The sequence below is a fragment of the Hemitrygon akajei genome, chromosome 21 (genome assembly GCF_048418815.1).
Source record: "Hemitrygon akajei chromosome 21, sHemAka1.3, whole genome shotgun sequence".
NCBI lineage: Eukaryota > Metazoa > Chordata > Chondrichthyes > Myliobatiformes > Dasyatidae > Hemitrygon > Hemitrygon akajei.
Genome location: NC_133144.1, coordinates 44,454,257 through 44,470,141, shown reverse-complemented (window position 1 = coordinate 44,470,141; position 15,885 = coordinate 44,454,257). Strand labels below are relative to the sequence as shown.

At 39.8% G+C, this 15,885-nt stretch overlaps 1 protein-coding gene across 4 annotated transcripts in view; it reads left to right on the top strand.

Moving 5' to 3' along the window:
- Window positions 1-15,885, top strand: part of ccser2a (coiled-coil serine-rich protein 2a) — a 636,731-nt gene that overhangs the window by 173,180 nt on the left and 447,666 nt on the right. For all 4 annotated transcript variants that reach the window (XM_073025313.1, XM_073025314.1, XM_073025316.1 and 1 more), the window contains one exon: window positions 4,506-4,596. In XM_073025313.1, the coding sequence (XP_072881414.1) occupies window positions 4,506-4,596 (91 nt within the window). The remainder of the gene's footprint in view (window positions 1-4,505; window positions 4,597-15,885) is intronic.

Here is a 15,885-nt window from a genome sequence, read left to right as displayed (position 1 = left end):
GAGCCCAAAACTGTTCACAATACTTGAGGTGTGGCCTCACCAGTGCCTTATAATGCCTCAGCATCACATCCCTGCACTTGTATTCTAGACATCTTGTAATGAATGCTAACATTGCATTTGCCTTCATGACCACGGACTCAACCTGCAAGTTAACCATTAGGGTGTTCTGCTCAAGGACTCCCAAGTCCCTTTGCATCTCAGAGTTTTGGATTTTCTCCCCATTTAGAAAGTAGTCTGCACATTTATTTCTACACCATTCATTTTCCAACATTGTACTTCATTTGCCACTTTCTTGCCCATTGTCCCAATCTGTCCAAGTCCTTCTGCAGCTGTTTCCTCAAACACTACCTGGCCTTCCACCAATCTGTATTATCTGCAAACTTGGCAACAAAGCCATCTATTCCATCATCTAAATCATTGACATACAGCATAAAAAGAAGCAATCAACACCGATCCCTACAGCACACCACTAGTCACTGGCAACCAACTATACCAAGATCCTTTAATTCCCACTCACTGCCTCCTACCAATCAGCCAGTGCTCTAACCATGTTAATAACTTTCCTGTAACACCATAGACTTCTAACTTGGTAAGCAGCCTTATTTGTGGCACCTTGTCTAAGACCTTCTGAAAGTCCAAATATACAACATCCACTGCATCCCTTTTATCTATCCTACTTGTAATCCCCTCAAAGAATTCCAACTGGTTTATATATAATTATAATATATGATCTATAATTTCCTTTCTGCTGCCTTCTCCCTTTTTTCAAGAGTGGAGTGAATTTGCAATTTTCCAGTCCTCTGGCACCATGCTAGAGTGCAATGAGTTTTGAAAGATGATTACTAAAAGATCTTTCAGAACCCAAGGGTTCAGTTCATCTGGTCTGGGTGACTTATGTACCCTTAGAACAGGCCCCCAGTCCTTGGGGTCGCATTGCCGGTAGCCGTTGGCGGGGGCATCTTAATGCGCTCGGCAGAGAATGGTGCTCGGAGAAGCTGTGCTGGAGGGGATGGTTGGAGGCCCGGAGGTTTGACGGACTTGAAGTTCGCTGTGGTTGGGGCGCTTTCACTGTGTGCTGTGTCTGCGAGGCTGTGTCCAGTGGCGCTTTCATTGTGTGCTGCGTCTGCGAGTCTGAGTCCGGCACCATAGCAGGGGTATTCCCTTCTGCCGCCTGCATGGGATGACAAGTCTATCGGGACCCTGAGGACTTGTGGAAACTGTGTGGGAGTTTCTTTCGAAGTTATAGCCTTTTAACATCTTTGGACTATTTTTACTGTGCCCATGGTCTTTTTTTTATCAATTATGGTATTGTTTGCACTGCTGTAACTATATGTTGTAACTATGTGGTTTTGTGCAGGTCTTGTAGCTTTAGTTTTTGATTTGTTGGGTGCTAGAGTTAGTCTCCTGACTTGGTGTGTCTGGGTACTCTTGTTTTGTCTGGTGGGTTTGGAGCTCCTTTCTGGGGAACGCGCTATGATGGTAGCGTGATATTAATACGCAGCAGCCTCTCCAGAGTCTGGATTGGGGATTTCCAAACGTTATGTGGATTTTCTAGTGTAGTCTGTTTTGTCATGTGCTTTTGTGATATCATTCTGGAGGAACGTTGTCTCATTTTTTAACTGCTTTACATTTGTGGTTTCTAAATGACAATAAACTGAAACTGAACTGAACTGAACTTAGGTCTTTCAGCTTTTTGAGCATCTTCTCGCTTGTAATAGTAACTGCACTCACTCCTTTTCCTTTGCACACTACAACATCTGGCACACTGCCAGTGTCTTGCACAGTGAAGACTGATACAAAATACTCATTTAGTTAATCTACCATCTCCTTGTCCTCAGTTATAATTTCTCTGGCCTCATTTTCTAGTGGTCCTACATCCACTCTCATTTCTCTTTTATTTTTTACATACTTGAAAAAGCTTTTATTATCCACTTTGATCTTATTTACTAGCTTGTTTTCATATTTAATCTTTTCGCTTCTACTGATTCTTTTAGTTGCTCTCAAAAAGCTTCCTAATCCTCTATCTTCTCACTAATTTTTTGCTTTGTTGTATGCCCTCTCTTGTTTTTACAATAGCTTTGACTTTCCTTGTCAGCCACAGTTGTACTATTTTGCTATATGAGTATTTCTTCATTTTTGGAATATATCTATCCTGCACCTTCCTTATTTAACCCAGAAACTCACACCATTGCTGCTCTGCTGTCATCCCTGCAAGCATCTCCTTCCAATTTAATTTGGCCAACTCCTTTCTCATATTACTGTAGTTTCCTTTACAGCACTGAAATACTGCTACATCAGACTTTACTTTCTCCCTGTCAAATTTCAAGTTGAACTCAATCTTATTGTGATTACTGGCTCCTAAGGGCTCTTTTACCTTATGCTCCCTAATTGCCTCTGGTTCAGTGCATAACACCCATTCCAGTATAGATGATTCCCTAGTAGGCTCAATGACAAACTGCTCTTAAAAAGCCATCTCATAGGCATTCAACAAACTCACTCTCTTGAGATCCACTACCAACCTGATTTTCCCAATCAACATGCATGTTAAAATCTCCCATTACTATCATAACATAGACCTTTGATACGATTTTCTATTTCCCTTTATAATCTGGTCCACATCCCAACTACTGTTGAGAAGCCTGTATATAATGGCCATAGGGTCCTTTTACCCTTGTGGTTTCATAAGTCAACCCACAAGGATTCAGTATCTTCCAATCCTATGTCACATCTTTCTACTGATTTGATGCCATTCCTTACCAGCAGAGCCTCGCCACCCCCTCTGCCTACCTTCCTATCCCTCTGATACAACGTGTAACCTTGGACATTCAGCTCCCGACTACAAACCATCCTTCAGCCACAAATCAGTGATGGCCACAACATCATACCTGATAATCTGTAATCGTGCAACAGGATCATCCACTTTATTTCTTATACTCCATGCATTGAGATATAAGACTTTGAGTGCTGTATTTGCTTCCCTCGGTGATTTTCCATCACTAATGCACTGATAACTCACTCTGCTTACTGCAATTTTGTCCTATCATCTGCCTGCACTGTCTGACTGCATGCTATCTATTGCTTTTTTTAAACTTTGATCTCCCTCCTGGCACTTTTCCTTACATGTGGAATAAGTGCTACACCTGCCCATATACCTCCTCCCATTCAGGACCCCAAACAGTTCTTCCAAGCGAGGCAACACTTCACCTGTGAGTCTGTTGGGGTCATATACTGTGTCTAGTGCTCCTGGTGTGGCCTTCTATATATCAGTGAGACCCGATGTAGATTGGGAGACTGCTTCACCAAGCACCTACGCTCCATCTGCCAGAAAAAAGTGGGATCGTCCAGTGGCCACCCATCTTAATTCCAATTCCAATTCCCATTCCCATTCCAATATGTCAATCCATGGCCTCCTCTACCATTGCAATGAGGCCACACTCGGGTTGGAGGAACACCTCATACTCCGTCTGGGTAGCCTCCAACCTGATGGCATGAACATCGATTTCTTGAACTTCGGGTAATGCTCACCCCCCACCCCACCCCCCTTTACCATTCCCCATTCCCTTTTCCTGCTCTCACCATATCTCCTTGTCTGTCCATCACCTCCCTCCAGTGCTCCTCTGCCATTGTCTTTTTTCCATGGTTTTCTGTCCTGTCCTTTAGATTTCCTCTTCTCTAGCCCTGAATTTCTTTCACCAATCAACTTCCCAGCTCTTTACTTCAACCCTCCTCCTCCCGGTTTCACCTATCACCTTGTGTTTCTCCTCCCCACCTCCACCCCCTCCCATCTTTTAACTCTATTCCTTATCTTTTTTTCTCCACTCCCAGTGAAGGGTCTCAGCCTGAAACACTGTATTCTTTTGAATAGATGTTGTCTGGCCTGCTGAGTTCCTCCAGCATTTTGTGTGTGTTTCTTGGATTTCCAGCATCTACAAATTTTCTCTTGTTTGTGAGCCTAAAATATTAATCTTTTTCTCTCTCCACAGATGTTATCTGACTTTCTGTGTATTGCCAATTTACTCTATTTATTTCATTTCTAGTAAGCTCTTTGCTTTTTCAAGGGCAGAAAATTACCTTTTTAAAGTTCTTGACATTTGACTTTCAATGTTAAGTAAGGATAACATTCAGATATTTTAAATTTTTTTATTTGATCCTTGCAACACCCCCACCCCTCAAAACCATTGATAGCTCTTAGTTCAGTTATTTCAGGATATACTCATACTGTTGTTTGCTTTAATTTTTGGAAACAGTATTAAGATAAAAGTTACTCCTTTTGTGTTTATCATCTCTTTATTCCTGAAAATAAATGTAGTAGTGAGCAAATAAATTCTTATTTTTAATTTGAATCTCTCAATTAAATAACATTGCATGTGTTGGTGACACATAGTTGCGAAAAGATTGTTCTGTAATTTAAAGTTCTTTTTATACTTTTCAGTCTGATTAAGGGAAAAGCATACTTCCATTTGTGCATATTTCTAAGTATTTTTTGTTCCTTTTTGTCCTCGTAGGATATTTTGAACAATCTGGAGTCAGGTGATCTGGATGAAAATGACCTTATGCTGGATGTCGATCTGCCTGAGGATGCTCCTTGTAAGATCGGTAAGACCAGCTAATCTCCTCAATTTCATTAGAACTCATTAGTCTTGCATCAAAAGGAATAGTATTTAATTTTCATTGTTTTTAAATGAAAATGTAGACATTATTCAGGAGCTTTCTGATATCAGTTGCCTTTCAAAGTTCAAGTAAATTTATTATCAAAGTACATATATATCACCATATAGAACCCTGAGATTTTGGGTCTAAAATCGTCACTTTTTCTTGACACTTGACACCATGTTTTTACTGCCAACATTTTTAGCAACAGAGAAACAAAGGTTTTTGTATATCAGGGACCAAAAAGCTAGCTGTAGTAAGGGAGGGCCCATACTCTAAGCAGACAGTTAAAAATGGTGAAACATTCATGCTGAAGATAAAACGCTACAGAGTGAGAGATGAAGAACTAAAGTATTCCCATATGTTATAGCCATGATATATTTTTATTATTTATTGAAGCACTCTTAATGCTGAGCATGATAGAAGTCATTTCACTGATCATGTCATCCAGAATTCATTTGATTTTTCTAATATTTTTCAATATTTGATGCAAACATAAATGAGTACAAGTAACAAGGATGTATACATCAGAACTAGTTTGTTTCAAACTATTTGATTTTTCATAGCAACGCACAATCTGCAGAATCCCTTACGTTTTTGGATTTTTCAAAAAAATAGATCTTGTCCATCAATCTGGAATTCATCTTTTGCATGAGCATACAATCAACAAACTTTCCTGATCTAGACTATTTTGCACTGAACATAATAAAAATGCCTCTAGTCTGTGTTACCATTTTATTAAAATCACGTGTTGTTCATTCCATTTTCTCAGTTAATCGCTTTCCCTTCATTTGTGTCGTGTTCAAAAATCTATTGATTTCCTTGAATATACTCAAGAGCCATACATCTGCATCTGGGATCAATGCAAAAACTCTACTGTCTTGATGAATGCTTTTCTTTCTCTTATTCCAAATTGCTGACCTTTTCTCCTGAGTTTGTGTACTGTAGTCATAAATTCTTAAGAGAAATTAATTCTATGAATTTACTCTGCCAAACCATCTCAGAATTGAGTGTTTTGTTGAGATTACCAATCATTATTCTTAAATTTGATAGAATTTATTCACTAAAGCAGACTTCTTAATTGCCTGGAGACACAAGAGACTGCAGACGTTGGGATCTGCAGCAAAGAAACAAACTGCCGGTGGACTGCATCAGCGGCGGCAAAAGGATGGTGGACAATTTGGGTCTAGACCATTATGCAGGATTCCTATTGAAAGATCTTGATCTGAAGCATCATTTGTTCACTTCCCTCCACAGATGCTGCCTAATCCATTGAGTTCCACCAGCATTTTGCTTTTTAAACCCGAAGTTTCACTTTGCAACTGCAGGTCCCTTCTCTCATTGTTTCTTGTTGAGAACATCCAAACTATACCTCAACTTCTAAATATTGTGTTGTTCACTTTCAGGTCCATGTATTTCTTTTTGTTAGGTTTCTTGATGTATAGATGTAAAAGATCAAAATTACATTTCAAAATGTTTTAAGAAATTCAAGGGAATACAAAAAATCAAACAAGTAAAATGTGAAGCAAAACTCCCAAGCAGTTGAGTCTTTTTTTTGTAGCACGTAGGGGATTAGTGATCCGCCTTAAAATTTAATCTGTCTTCTCTCCAGGGATGCTTGCTTTTCTTTGATATTTCCTACATGTGTCCAGTATCCAATCCAAGTAAAAGGGTTGAGAGTTCAATTTCTACTTCAGGGTCTTGAGGTGCTTCCCCAATTTACTATTGAAGAATCCCCACACCACCTTTTAGGTGCAATATTAAATTGAAATAAACTTTAAAGGTTCCAAAGTGGTTTTGTAGAAAACTGTAGCAGTTTACTCTGGTGACCTATTCAGTATCTGTCTTTTAATCAATTGAACAAAGATAGATGATCTGATCATTATGCTGTTTGTGGGAGCTTGTACAAAAATCAACGGAAGGAACAGGACAAAGGCTTCATAACAATGGCTGTACTTCAAAAGTGGTTGATTGGCTGTTAAGTGCTTTGGGCTATCGAAGGTTGAGAACTGCAATGTATAAATCTTTTTAGTTATTACTTTTCGCAGCCATATTACTTCTATCTTCTCTCCATGGTCTATTAATGCCACTTTCTCTGTGGACTTCCTCTTCTGTCTGCTTGTACAGCTTCTTTTCTCGATTATTTCCTACATATATTTGCTACCCTTAAGAACCATTTTTACTGGCTCTGTTTCCACACAGTCTTTACAACTTTGTACTGGATACTGTGCAACCTGTCCTAAGATTTCAACAATTTCAGACCTTTGCCAGAATTCCTTTGTTTCCCTTCATGCTTGGTAAAAGGAATGTGGGATGATTATATTGATGTTTCTGGGGATGGGTAAAATGATCATGTTGGAATTTGATGTATGCACCCTTCTCATCCACCTTTGGCTTCCTCTTTGTCAGAACACCATTACCAGGAAAATTTGAACTGTTCATGTTGGCATTTTTTTTTCTCTAGAAGATGGACTCCTTGACTATTTATATTTACTGCATCTTGCCATCTATCCTCTGTCGCTTTCTCCTTGGTATTCACAGTTTGTGTTTCATTTATGTATTTGATTTCTTTCATTTTGACTTCTGTTAATATCTGGTCTGCTGTTTAATAATTTCCTGTCCTGAACTTAACAGATTACTCATTTAAATTACTTTTTTCTCTTTCACTTCCCTATTCCCTTTTCACAAACAGTTGAACTGTTTGGGAGGATTTCAGCTCCAAAGTATAAACTGAATATTGTTCTTTCACTGTTGCTGCCTGATGCCAAGTATTTCCAGCTTTTTCTGCCTTTATATTCATTGTTAGCATCAAAACAAAGTATTAATTCAGGATCGGCCAATGCATTTAAACAAGGCAGGCATAGACTACAGTTCTTAACAAGAACATCTCAAGGGTGCAGATTTATTTTGGTGAATAATGAACTTGCCTTTTCAATTGAAAGTATTAATCATTTGATTTCCAAGATTGGTCAATGAAGAAGAACGGAGCTGATCTCTGCGATATTTTTCACAACAGAGTTGATGGTATGTTGTTTCAGAACAGGACCATGGATGGTATACAGTATATTCTTGAAATGTATATGCAGCATTTGCAGTTTTACAACAAATTTTTATTTGAGTTGGGGCTGGAAATAATCTCCTTATTGAAAGCTGAAGTTATATTGAATGTAAATTAAAGTTGGGCCTTTATAAATGAAATTGCTGTAATCAAGAGGTTTCTGCTTTTGAGAAGATATTGTACAACACTTTATTTAAAAGATTTCACCTTTTGTTACATTGTTGGGTTCTCACCATGTTGTGACAAGGTTGATGAGAAAATCAAAAATTCAATAATTTTTAATTGTCATTAACTGAATGTTGGCTTCTTTTGACAAGCAGGGTCATTTTACAGAATTTGTGGTTTGGTCTTATAAAGGCATTTTAGCTTGTAAATGCTGCTTAGGTTTGATTGAAATGTCCAGTGCTGAGATGAGCTGCTTTACTATTTTAAAAGCATCATAATGTAAATTCAGTACTGTGTCATGTGTTCAAAACCTTGTGGAAGGATTAGATGACAACAGGGTTCTGTAGCTTGGCAACAAACTTTTTATTATGTTCTTTGATTAATACTTAGTGGAATAGTTTGCAAGCTGAGACCTCGGAATAATGATTTAACTAGGGGAGTGGAGGTGAGGATTGAGTTGCGATTAAGATGTAAATTTGTCATTTAATATCAAAGCTTAGGTGATCGTGAGCAGCATTTATACTAGAACCTGCTGTTTAACCTTTCGGAAAGACTGTGTTTAAAAATACTATACCTATTGCCTTGCCTCTTCATGCTGTCTGGTCCAGCTAATTCTTGAAATGGAATAAGCTGGAAAGAAAATGAAATATTTAGTTAGATTCCTTAAAAATTGATACCACCTATTTTATCTATGTTGTAATTACATTTTATAATTTATGAATTTTATGGCACATCTTCCAAGTATATTTGATGAGTAGTTGTTAATAAAACTGTCAATGCTCAGAGCCAATTATCTAATAGGTATAGTGGAAATGGTTTGGTTATTGTTCTAGGAAGAAATGAATGAAAAATCAAAAGGGTTGGTGTAAAGGAAAACACCTGACATTACTATTTCATTTTACTCTTTTACCTTATGTCAGACTACTTGAAACAAACTTCACTATGTAATTCATTCTCATTATGTTCTTATTCTTCAATGCAAGGAAATAATCTTGGAATCTTGCCCTAAGAAAAGATGAGGGATAAGTCTTGGAGAATTTCTTTTGTGCTAAGCCATTGTAAAATCATTTCCAGGTTTTAAAATATATGGTAAATAACTTAAAAGTTTGATTAGAAGTTAATTCCAATTAGAATTTATTTAAAGTTTTACCCACAGAACTCCCTTCTATTTGAATTGGGTACATCCATAATAGTTTTCTCTATAATTAATAGCTTGATGATTTTGTAATCAGTATCTTAATCCATGACTTTATCAGTAAGTTCTAACTCTGGGATTTATGAAAACAATTTTAATTTTTATTTAACAATTTCTCAAGTGTTGTCTGTTATTTTTCTTACTGGGTTGTGTTTTGTAGTGTCCATAAGAACTTGATAATAATTTAGCACTGCATTGTGCTAGCTTAAAAATGTAGAACAAACTGAAAACCCAAGGAGCTGCATGTTGGTATGTATCAGGTGAGTGACTGGTTGATCAAGAGGAGTCTTTTAGTTGTAAGAGAAACATCCAAGTTTATAGTGTGCAACTGTAGTTTGACAGAGAGGTGTTTGGGTAAGCAAAAGGCAATTGACATTGACTGAATTTATTAGTGAGAAAAATCTGACGGTGGGTAGGGTTGGTGGTGGTATTAACAATGAAAGTGAAATACACATTGGTTATCTTTATTTTTTTGAAAAAAAGTTCTTGGTCAGTCTTGATGAAACCTGTCTGAAATATGTCTGAACAATCTGCCTTCTGGCCTACGAGCCGCATTAACAGCAATGTGACCAATTAACCAACTAATCCATACATCTTTGGAATATAGAAGCACTTGGAGGAAACCACAAGGTCACAGGAAGAGCCTACAAGCGTCTTACATATAGTAATGGAAATTGAACTCAGGCTGCTGATTTGTAATAGCATTATGCTAACCACTACACTGCTGTGACGCCTCATTGTTCATGTGTCCAACATTAAAAAGGCACCTGAAGTTCATCCTGAAAAGAGATTAAAAGTAGGACAGAAGAAACACTTCAATGATATTGTCAAAGTCTGAAGAATGCAACACACGTAGTAATCCCTGGCCTATGACTGATCAAAAGGGAGAAGCATTATCCAGGATGGTACTGAGAAGCTATAGAGTATGTGGGTCACAAAAATGGCAGAAAGAGTATACCATCTCCCATACTCCTTAGTCTCAGGTACCTTCTGTTTCACCTGTGGCAGAGTCTGTGCATGATCAGCCACAGCAGTGCCCAAGTACTAGCGTTTTATGTAAGTTATCCTTGCCCTGAGGGACTACAGAAAGGCTGCAAAATCAGAAAATGTTGGAAAAATTCAGCACATCAAGCAACATCTCTGAAGAGAGAAACAGTCAAATATTTTGGTTTTGTGACCTTTGTAATGTTGCCTATCAACAGATGAGTTACAACAGCCAAACCCACTTTATATTGTCAAAATCTTTAGTGAAAAATATTAGCAAAAAGAAACAAATGGTAACATTAACAAACACGAGGAAATCTGCAGATGCTGGAAGTTCAAACAACACACACAAAATGCTGGTGGAACACAGCAGGCCAGGCAGCATCTATAAGGAGAAGCACTGTCGACGTTTCGGGCCGAGACCCTTCGTCAGGACTAACTGAAAGGAGAGATAGTAAGAGATTTGAAAGTAGTGGGGGGAGGGGGAAATGCGAAATGATAGGAGAAGACCGGAGGGGGTGGGATGAAGCTAAGAGCTGGAAAGGTGATTGGCGAAAGTGATACAGAGCTGGAGAAGGGAAAGGATCATGCGACGGGAGGCCTCGGGAGAAAGAAAGTGGGGCGGGGGGGGGGGGAAGCACCAGAGGGAGATGGAGAACAGGCAGAGTGATGGGCAGAGAGAGGAAAAAAAACAAACAACTAAATATGTCAGGGATGGGGTAAGAGGGGGAGGAGGGGCATTAACGGAAGTTGGAGAAGTCAATGTTCATGCCATCAGGTTCGAGGCTACCCAGCCGGTATATAAGGTGTTGTTCCTCCAACCTGAGTGTGGCTTCATCAGGTTGGAGGAGCAACACCTCATATACCGTCTGGGTAGTCTCCAGCCCCTTGGTATGAACATCGAATTCTCCAACTTCTGGTAATTCCCTCCCTCTCCCTTCCCCAATCCCACTTTCACTATGTCTCCTCTTCTAGCTGCCTATCACCTCTCTTATGATTCTGCCTTCTTCTACTACCCATAGTGCTTTCCCCTTAGATTCCTTCTTCACCTCTCCTGCCTATCCCCTCCCTGCTTCCCCTCTCCCACCCCTTGATCTTTCCTCTGATTGGTTTTCCACCCTCCCCCCACCTCCTTCAGTCCTGACGAAGGGTCTAGGCCCGAAACGTTGACTGCTCATTTCAATGGATGCTGCCCGACCTGCTGAGTTCATCCAACTTGTTTGTATTTGTCAGTGTGAACTGCTGCTTGAATTTTTTTTTCTCTGTGGATAATGCTGGAAATATGACTGACCTCTTTCACTGTGCTGGTAAGAAAATTAGAGAATTTTTCTTGAAGTTATGTACCATCATGTCACTTTAATTAATGCATGATTGCATAGTATAAGTACTTTTTTGATCACCTTCTGTCATTGAGAAACTGTACTGTGGCAAATATAAATTTTGCTGCCAAGAAATAATATTTGAATCTTCAGGTGAAAAGATAGATTAGTGATTAAACGTCTCTTATTCCCCAAATAGATGACAGTTTCCTTTTCAACAGTGGTGCACCAGGGAATTGTGGGTGGTATTAAAAATGATCTCCTAAATGTCCTGTTAGTACACTGGAATACTCATGTTATATCTGATAACACACACAAAATGCTGGTAGAACACAGCAGGCTAGGCAGCAACGATAGGGAGAAGCGCTGTCGACATTTCAGGCCGAGACCCTTCATCAGGACTAACCGAAAGGAAAGATAGTAAGAGATTTGAAAGTAGTGGGGGGAAGGGGAAATGCCAAATGATAGGAGAAGACCGGAGGGGGTGGGATGAAGCTAAGAGCTGGAAAGGTGATTGGTGAAAGTGATACTGAGCTGGAGAAGGGAAAGGATCATGGGACGGGAGGCCTCAGGAGAAAGAAAGGAGTGGAGGAGCACCAGAGGGAGATGGAGAACAGGCAAACAACTAAATATGTCAGGGATGGGGTAAGAAGGGGAGGAGGGGCATTAACGGAAGTTAGAGAAGTCAATGTTCATGCCATCAGGTTGGAGGCTACCCAGCCGGTATATAAGGTGTTGTTCCTCCAACCTGAGTTTGGATTCATTTTGACAATAGAGGAGGCCATGGATAGACATATCAGAATGGGAATGGGACGTGGAATTAAAATGTGTGGCCACTGGGAGATCCTGCTTTTTCTGGCGGACCGAGCGTAGGTGTTCCACGAAACGGTCTCCCAGTCTGCGTCGGGTCTCACCAATATATAAAAGGCCACACCGGGAGCACCGGATGCAGTATACCACACCAGCCGACTCACAGGTGAAGTGTTGCCTCACCTGGAAGGACTGTCTGGGGCCCTGAATGGTGGTGAGGGAGGAAGTGTAAGGGCAGTGTAGCACTTGTTCCGTTTACAAGGATAAGTGCCAGGAGGGAGATCGGTGGGAAGGGATGGGGGGGACGAGTGGACAAGGGAGTCGCGTAGGGAGTGATCCCTGCGTCCCATTCCCATTCTGATATGTCTATCCATGGCCTCCTCTATTGTCAAAATGAATCCAAACTCAGGTTGGAGGAACAACACCTTATATACTAGCTGGGTAGCCTCCAACCTAATGGCATGAACATTGACTTCTCTAACTTCTGTTAATGCCCCTCCTCCCCTTCTTACCCCATTCCTGACATATTTAATTGTTTGCCTGTTCTCCATCTCCCTCTGGTGCTTCACCCCCCCTTTCTTTCTCCCAAGGCCTCCTGTCCCATGATCCTTTCCGTTCTCCAGCTCGGTATCACTTTCACCAATCACCTTTCCAGCTCTTAGCTTCATCCCACCCCCTCCGGTCTACTCCTATCATTTCGCATTTCCCCCTCCCCCCACTACTTTCAAATCTCTTACTATTTTTCCTTCCGGTTAGTCCTGACGAAGGGTCTCGGCCCGAAACGTCGACAATACTTCACCCTATAGTTGCTGCCTGGCCTACTGTGTTCCACCAGCATTTTGTGTGTGTTGTTTGAATTTCCAGCATCTGCAGATTTCCTGGTGTTTGCTCTAACAATAAAGTATTTTGACTAAACACAAACTAAAAGATTTAATGTCAATTTGTAGAGCTTGTTGATGAGTTAAGAGGTTAGTACTGTTGCTGTTGTCACAAGAGTGATAGAAGTTGCAGCACAGAAACAGGCCCTTTGGCCCATCTAGTCCATGTCAAAACATTTAAAGTCCCATTGATTTGCACTCGTACCCGAGCCCTCCATACCCCTCCCATCCATTCACTGTACCTATCCAAACTTAAACGTTGAAATTGTAATCACACCAACCACTTGCTCTGGCAGTTCATTCCACTCTCTCACCATTTCTGAAAGGAGAAGTTCCCTTTCATGTTATTCTTAAACATTTATCCTTTTTACTCTTAACCCATGACCTCTAGTTGTAGTCTCACCCAACCTCAGTGGAAAATGCCTTTCTGCATTTACTCTATCTATACTCTTCATAATTTTGTATATCAAATCTCTGCTCAATCTTTTATGTTTGATGGAATAAATTTGTAATCTATTCAATTTTTCCTTACAACTCAAATCTTTCAGTCCCGGCAGCATCCTAGTGATTTTTCTCTGCTCTCTCAATCTTACTTACATCTTTCCTGTAGACAGGTGACCAAAAGTACACACAGTACTTCAAATTAGGCCTCAATAACATCTTGTACATCTTTAACATAACATCCCAACACCTGTACTCAGTACTTTGATCTATTAAAGCCAGTGTGTCAAAAGATTCCTTAATGACCCGATCTACCTGTGACGCCACTTTCAATGACTCATGGACCTGTATTTCCAGAATCCTTTATTCTATCACACTCCTTAATGCCCTACTGCTCACTGTGTAAGACCTATCCTGGTTGGTCCTCCTAAAGTGCAACACCTCACATTTACCTATATTAAATTCTGTCTGCCATTCTTCAACTGGTCCAGATTCCTCTTCATGCTTTGATAGTCTTTCTCGCTGTTCACTACATCCCCAAATTTGCTGATTCAGATTGTTAACCACATTCATATTGTTGATACAGATAACAAAAAACAATGGACCCATCACCGATCTCTGCAGCACACCACTAGTCACAGGCCTCCAGTCAGAGAGGCAACCCTCTTCTACTGTTTTCTGGCTTCTCCCGCAAAGCCAATCTATAATCTTGTTTACTACTTCATCTTGAATGCCAAGTGACTGAACCTTCCTGACCAACCTCCCATGTAGGGCCTTGTCAGATGCCTTGCTGAAGTCCATGTTGACAACATCCACTGCCTTGCCTTCATCAAGTTTACTCGTAATATCCTCAAAACTGTGTAAGATTAGTTAGATGTGACATAACACCCACAAAGCCATGCTGACTATCCCTCATCAATCCATGTCTATTCAATTACTCATATCTGGTCTCTTAGAATAACTTCCAATAACTTTCCCACTACTGATGTCAGGTTCACCAGCAATAAATTACTTAGAGCCTTTCTTAAACAGCAGAACAACATCTGCTAGCCCCCAATCCTTTGGTACCTCACCTGTTGCTAAGGACAATTGAACTATCTCTGCTAAGGTCCCTGCAATTTCTGCTCTTGCCTCCCACAAGGTCTGAGCAAACACCTCATCAGGCTTTGGGGATTGGTCTACCCTAATATACCTCCAGACCACAAATACCACCTCCTCTGTAATCTGCATTGGGTCCATGGACCTCTCCGCTGCTTTGCCTCACTTCTATAGGCTCTGTCCATTTCCATATAAATACAGATGCAAAAAATCCATTTAAGATCTCCCACATTTTTTTTATATGACTTCACGATTAGATTACCATTCTGATCTTCCAGAAGAACAATATTGTCCTTTGTAATCCTTTTGCAATTAACATATCTGTAGAAGCCTGTGGGATTGTTCTTCACCTTGGCTGCTAGAGTAATCTCATGCCTTCTTTTAGCCCTCCTGATTTCTTTCTTAAGTGTTCTGTTGTATTTCTTATATTCAAATACATCATTTGTTCCTACCTGCTTATTCCTGCTATGCACCTCCTTTTTTCTTAACCTGGGCAACAATATGTCTCGAAAACTAAGGTTCCCGAAACCTAGTATCCTTGTCTTTTATTTTGACAGGCAGATAAAAATTCTATTTTGAAGGCCTCCTACTTACCAAGTACACCTTTGTCAGAAAACAGCCTATCTCAAACCAGATTTGCCAGATTCTTTCTGATACCATCAAAATTGGTCTTCCTCCAATTTAGAAACTTAACCCAAGGACCAGACTTATCCTTTTCCAAAATTACCTTAAAACTAATGTTGTTATGATAGCTAGATGCTAAGTGTTCCCTTTCACAAACTTCTGACACCCGCCCTGTCTCATTCTCTAACAGGAGATCATTGGATTCTAAGTACTCCTTCTGGAAACTTTCTTAATACATTTGACAAACTCTATCCAATCTAGTCATTTTACAGTTTGGGAATTCCTGTCAATATATGGAAAGTTAAAATCACCTACTATCACAACTTAGTGCTTCTTGCAATAGTCTGCAATCGCTCTACAAATTTGTTCCTCTAAATCCCACAGACTGTTGGGTAGTCTATAAAGTTCAAAGTAAATTTTATTATCAAAGTACATATACAGTATGTCACCATATACAACCCTGAGTTTCATTTTCTCGTAGGCATATTCAACAAATCTACAGAATAGTAACTGTAATAAAATTGACAAAAGACTGCCCAACTAGAGTCTTCAACTAGAGTGCAGAAGAAACAAATGAAAACATGAATAAATAGCAATAAATATCTAGAGCACGAGATGAAAGGTCCTTGAAAGTGTGTTGTGGGAACATTTGAATGATTGAAT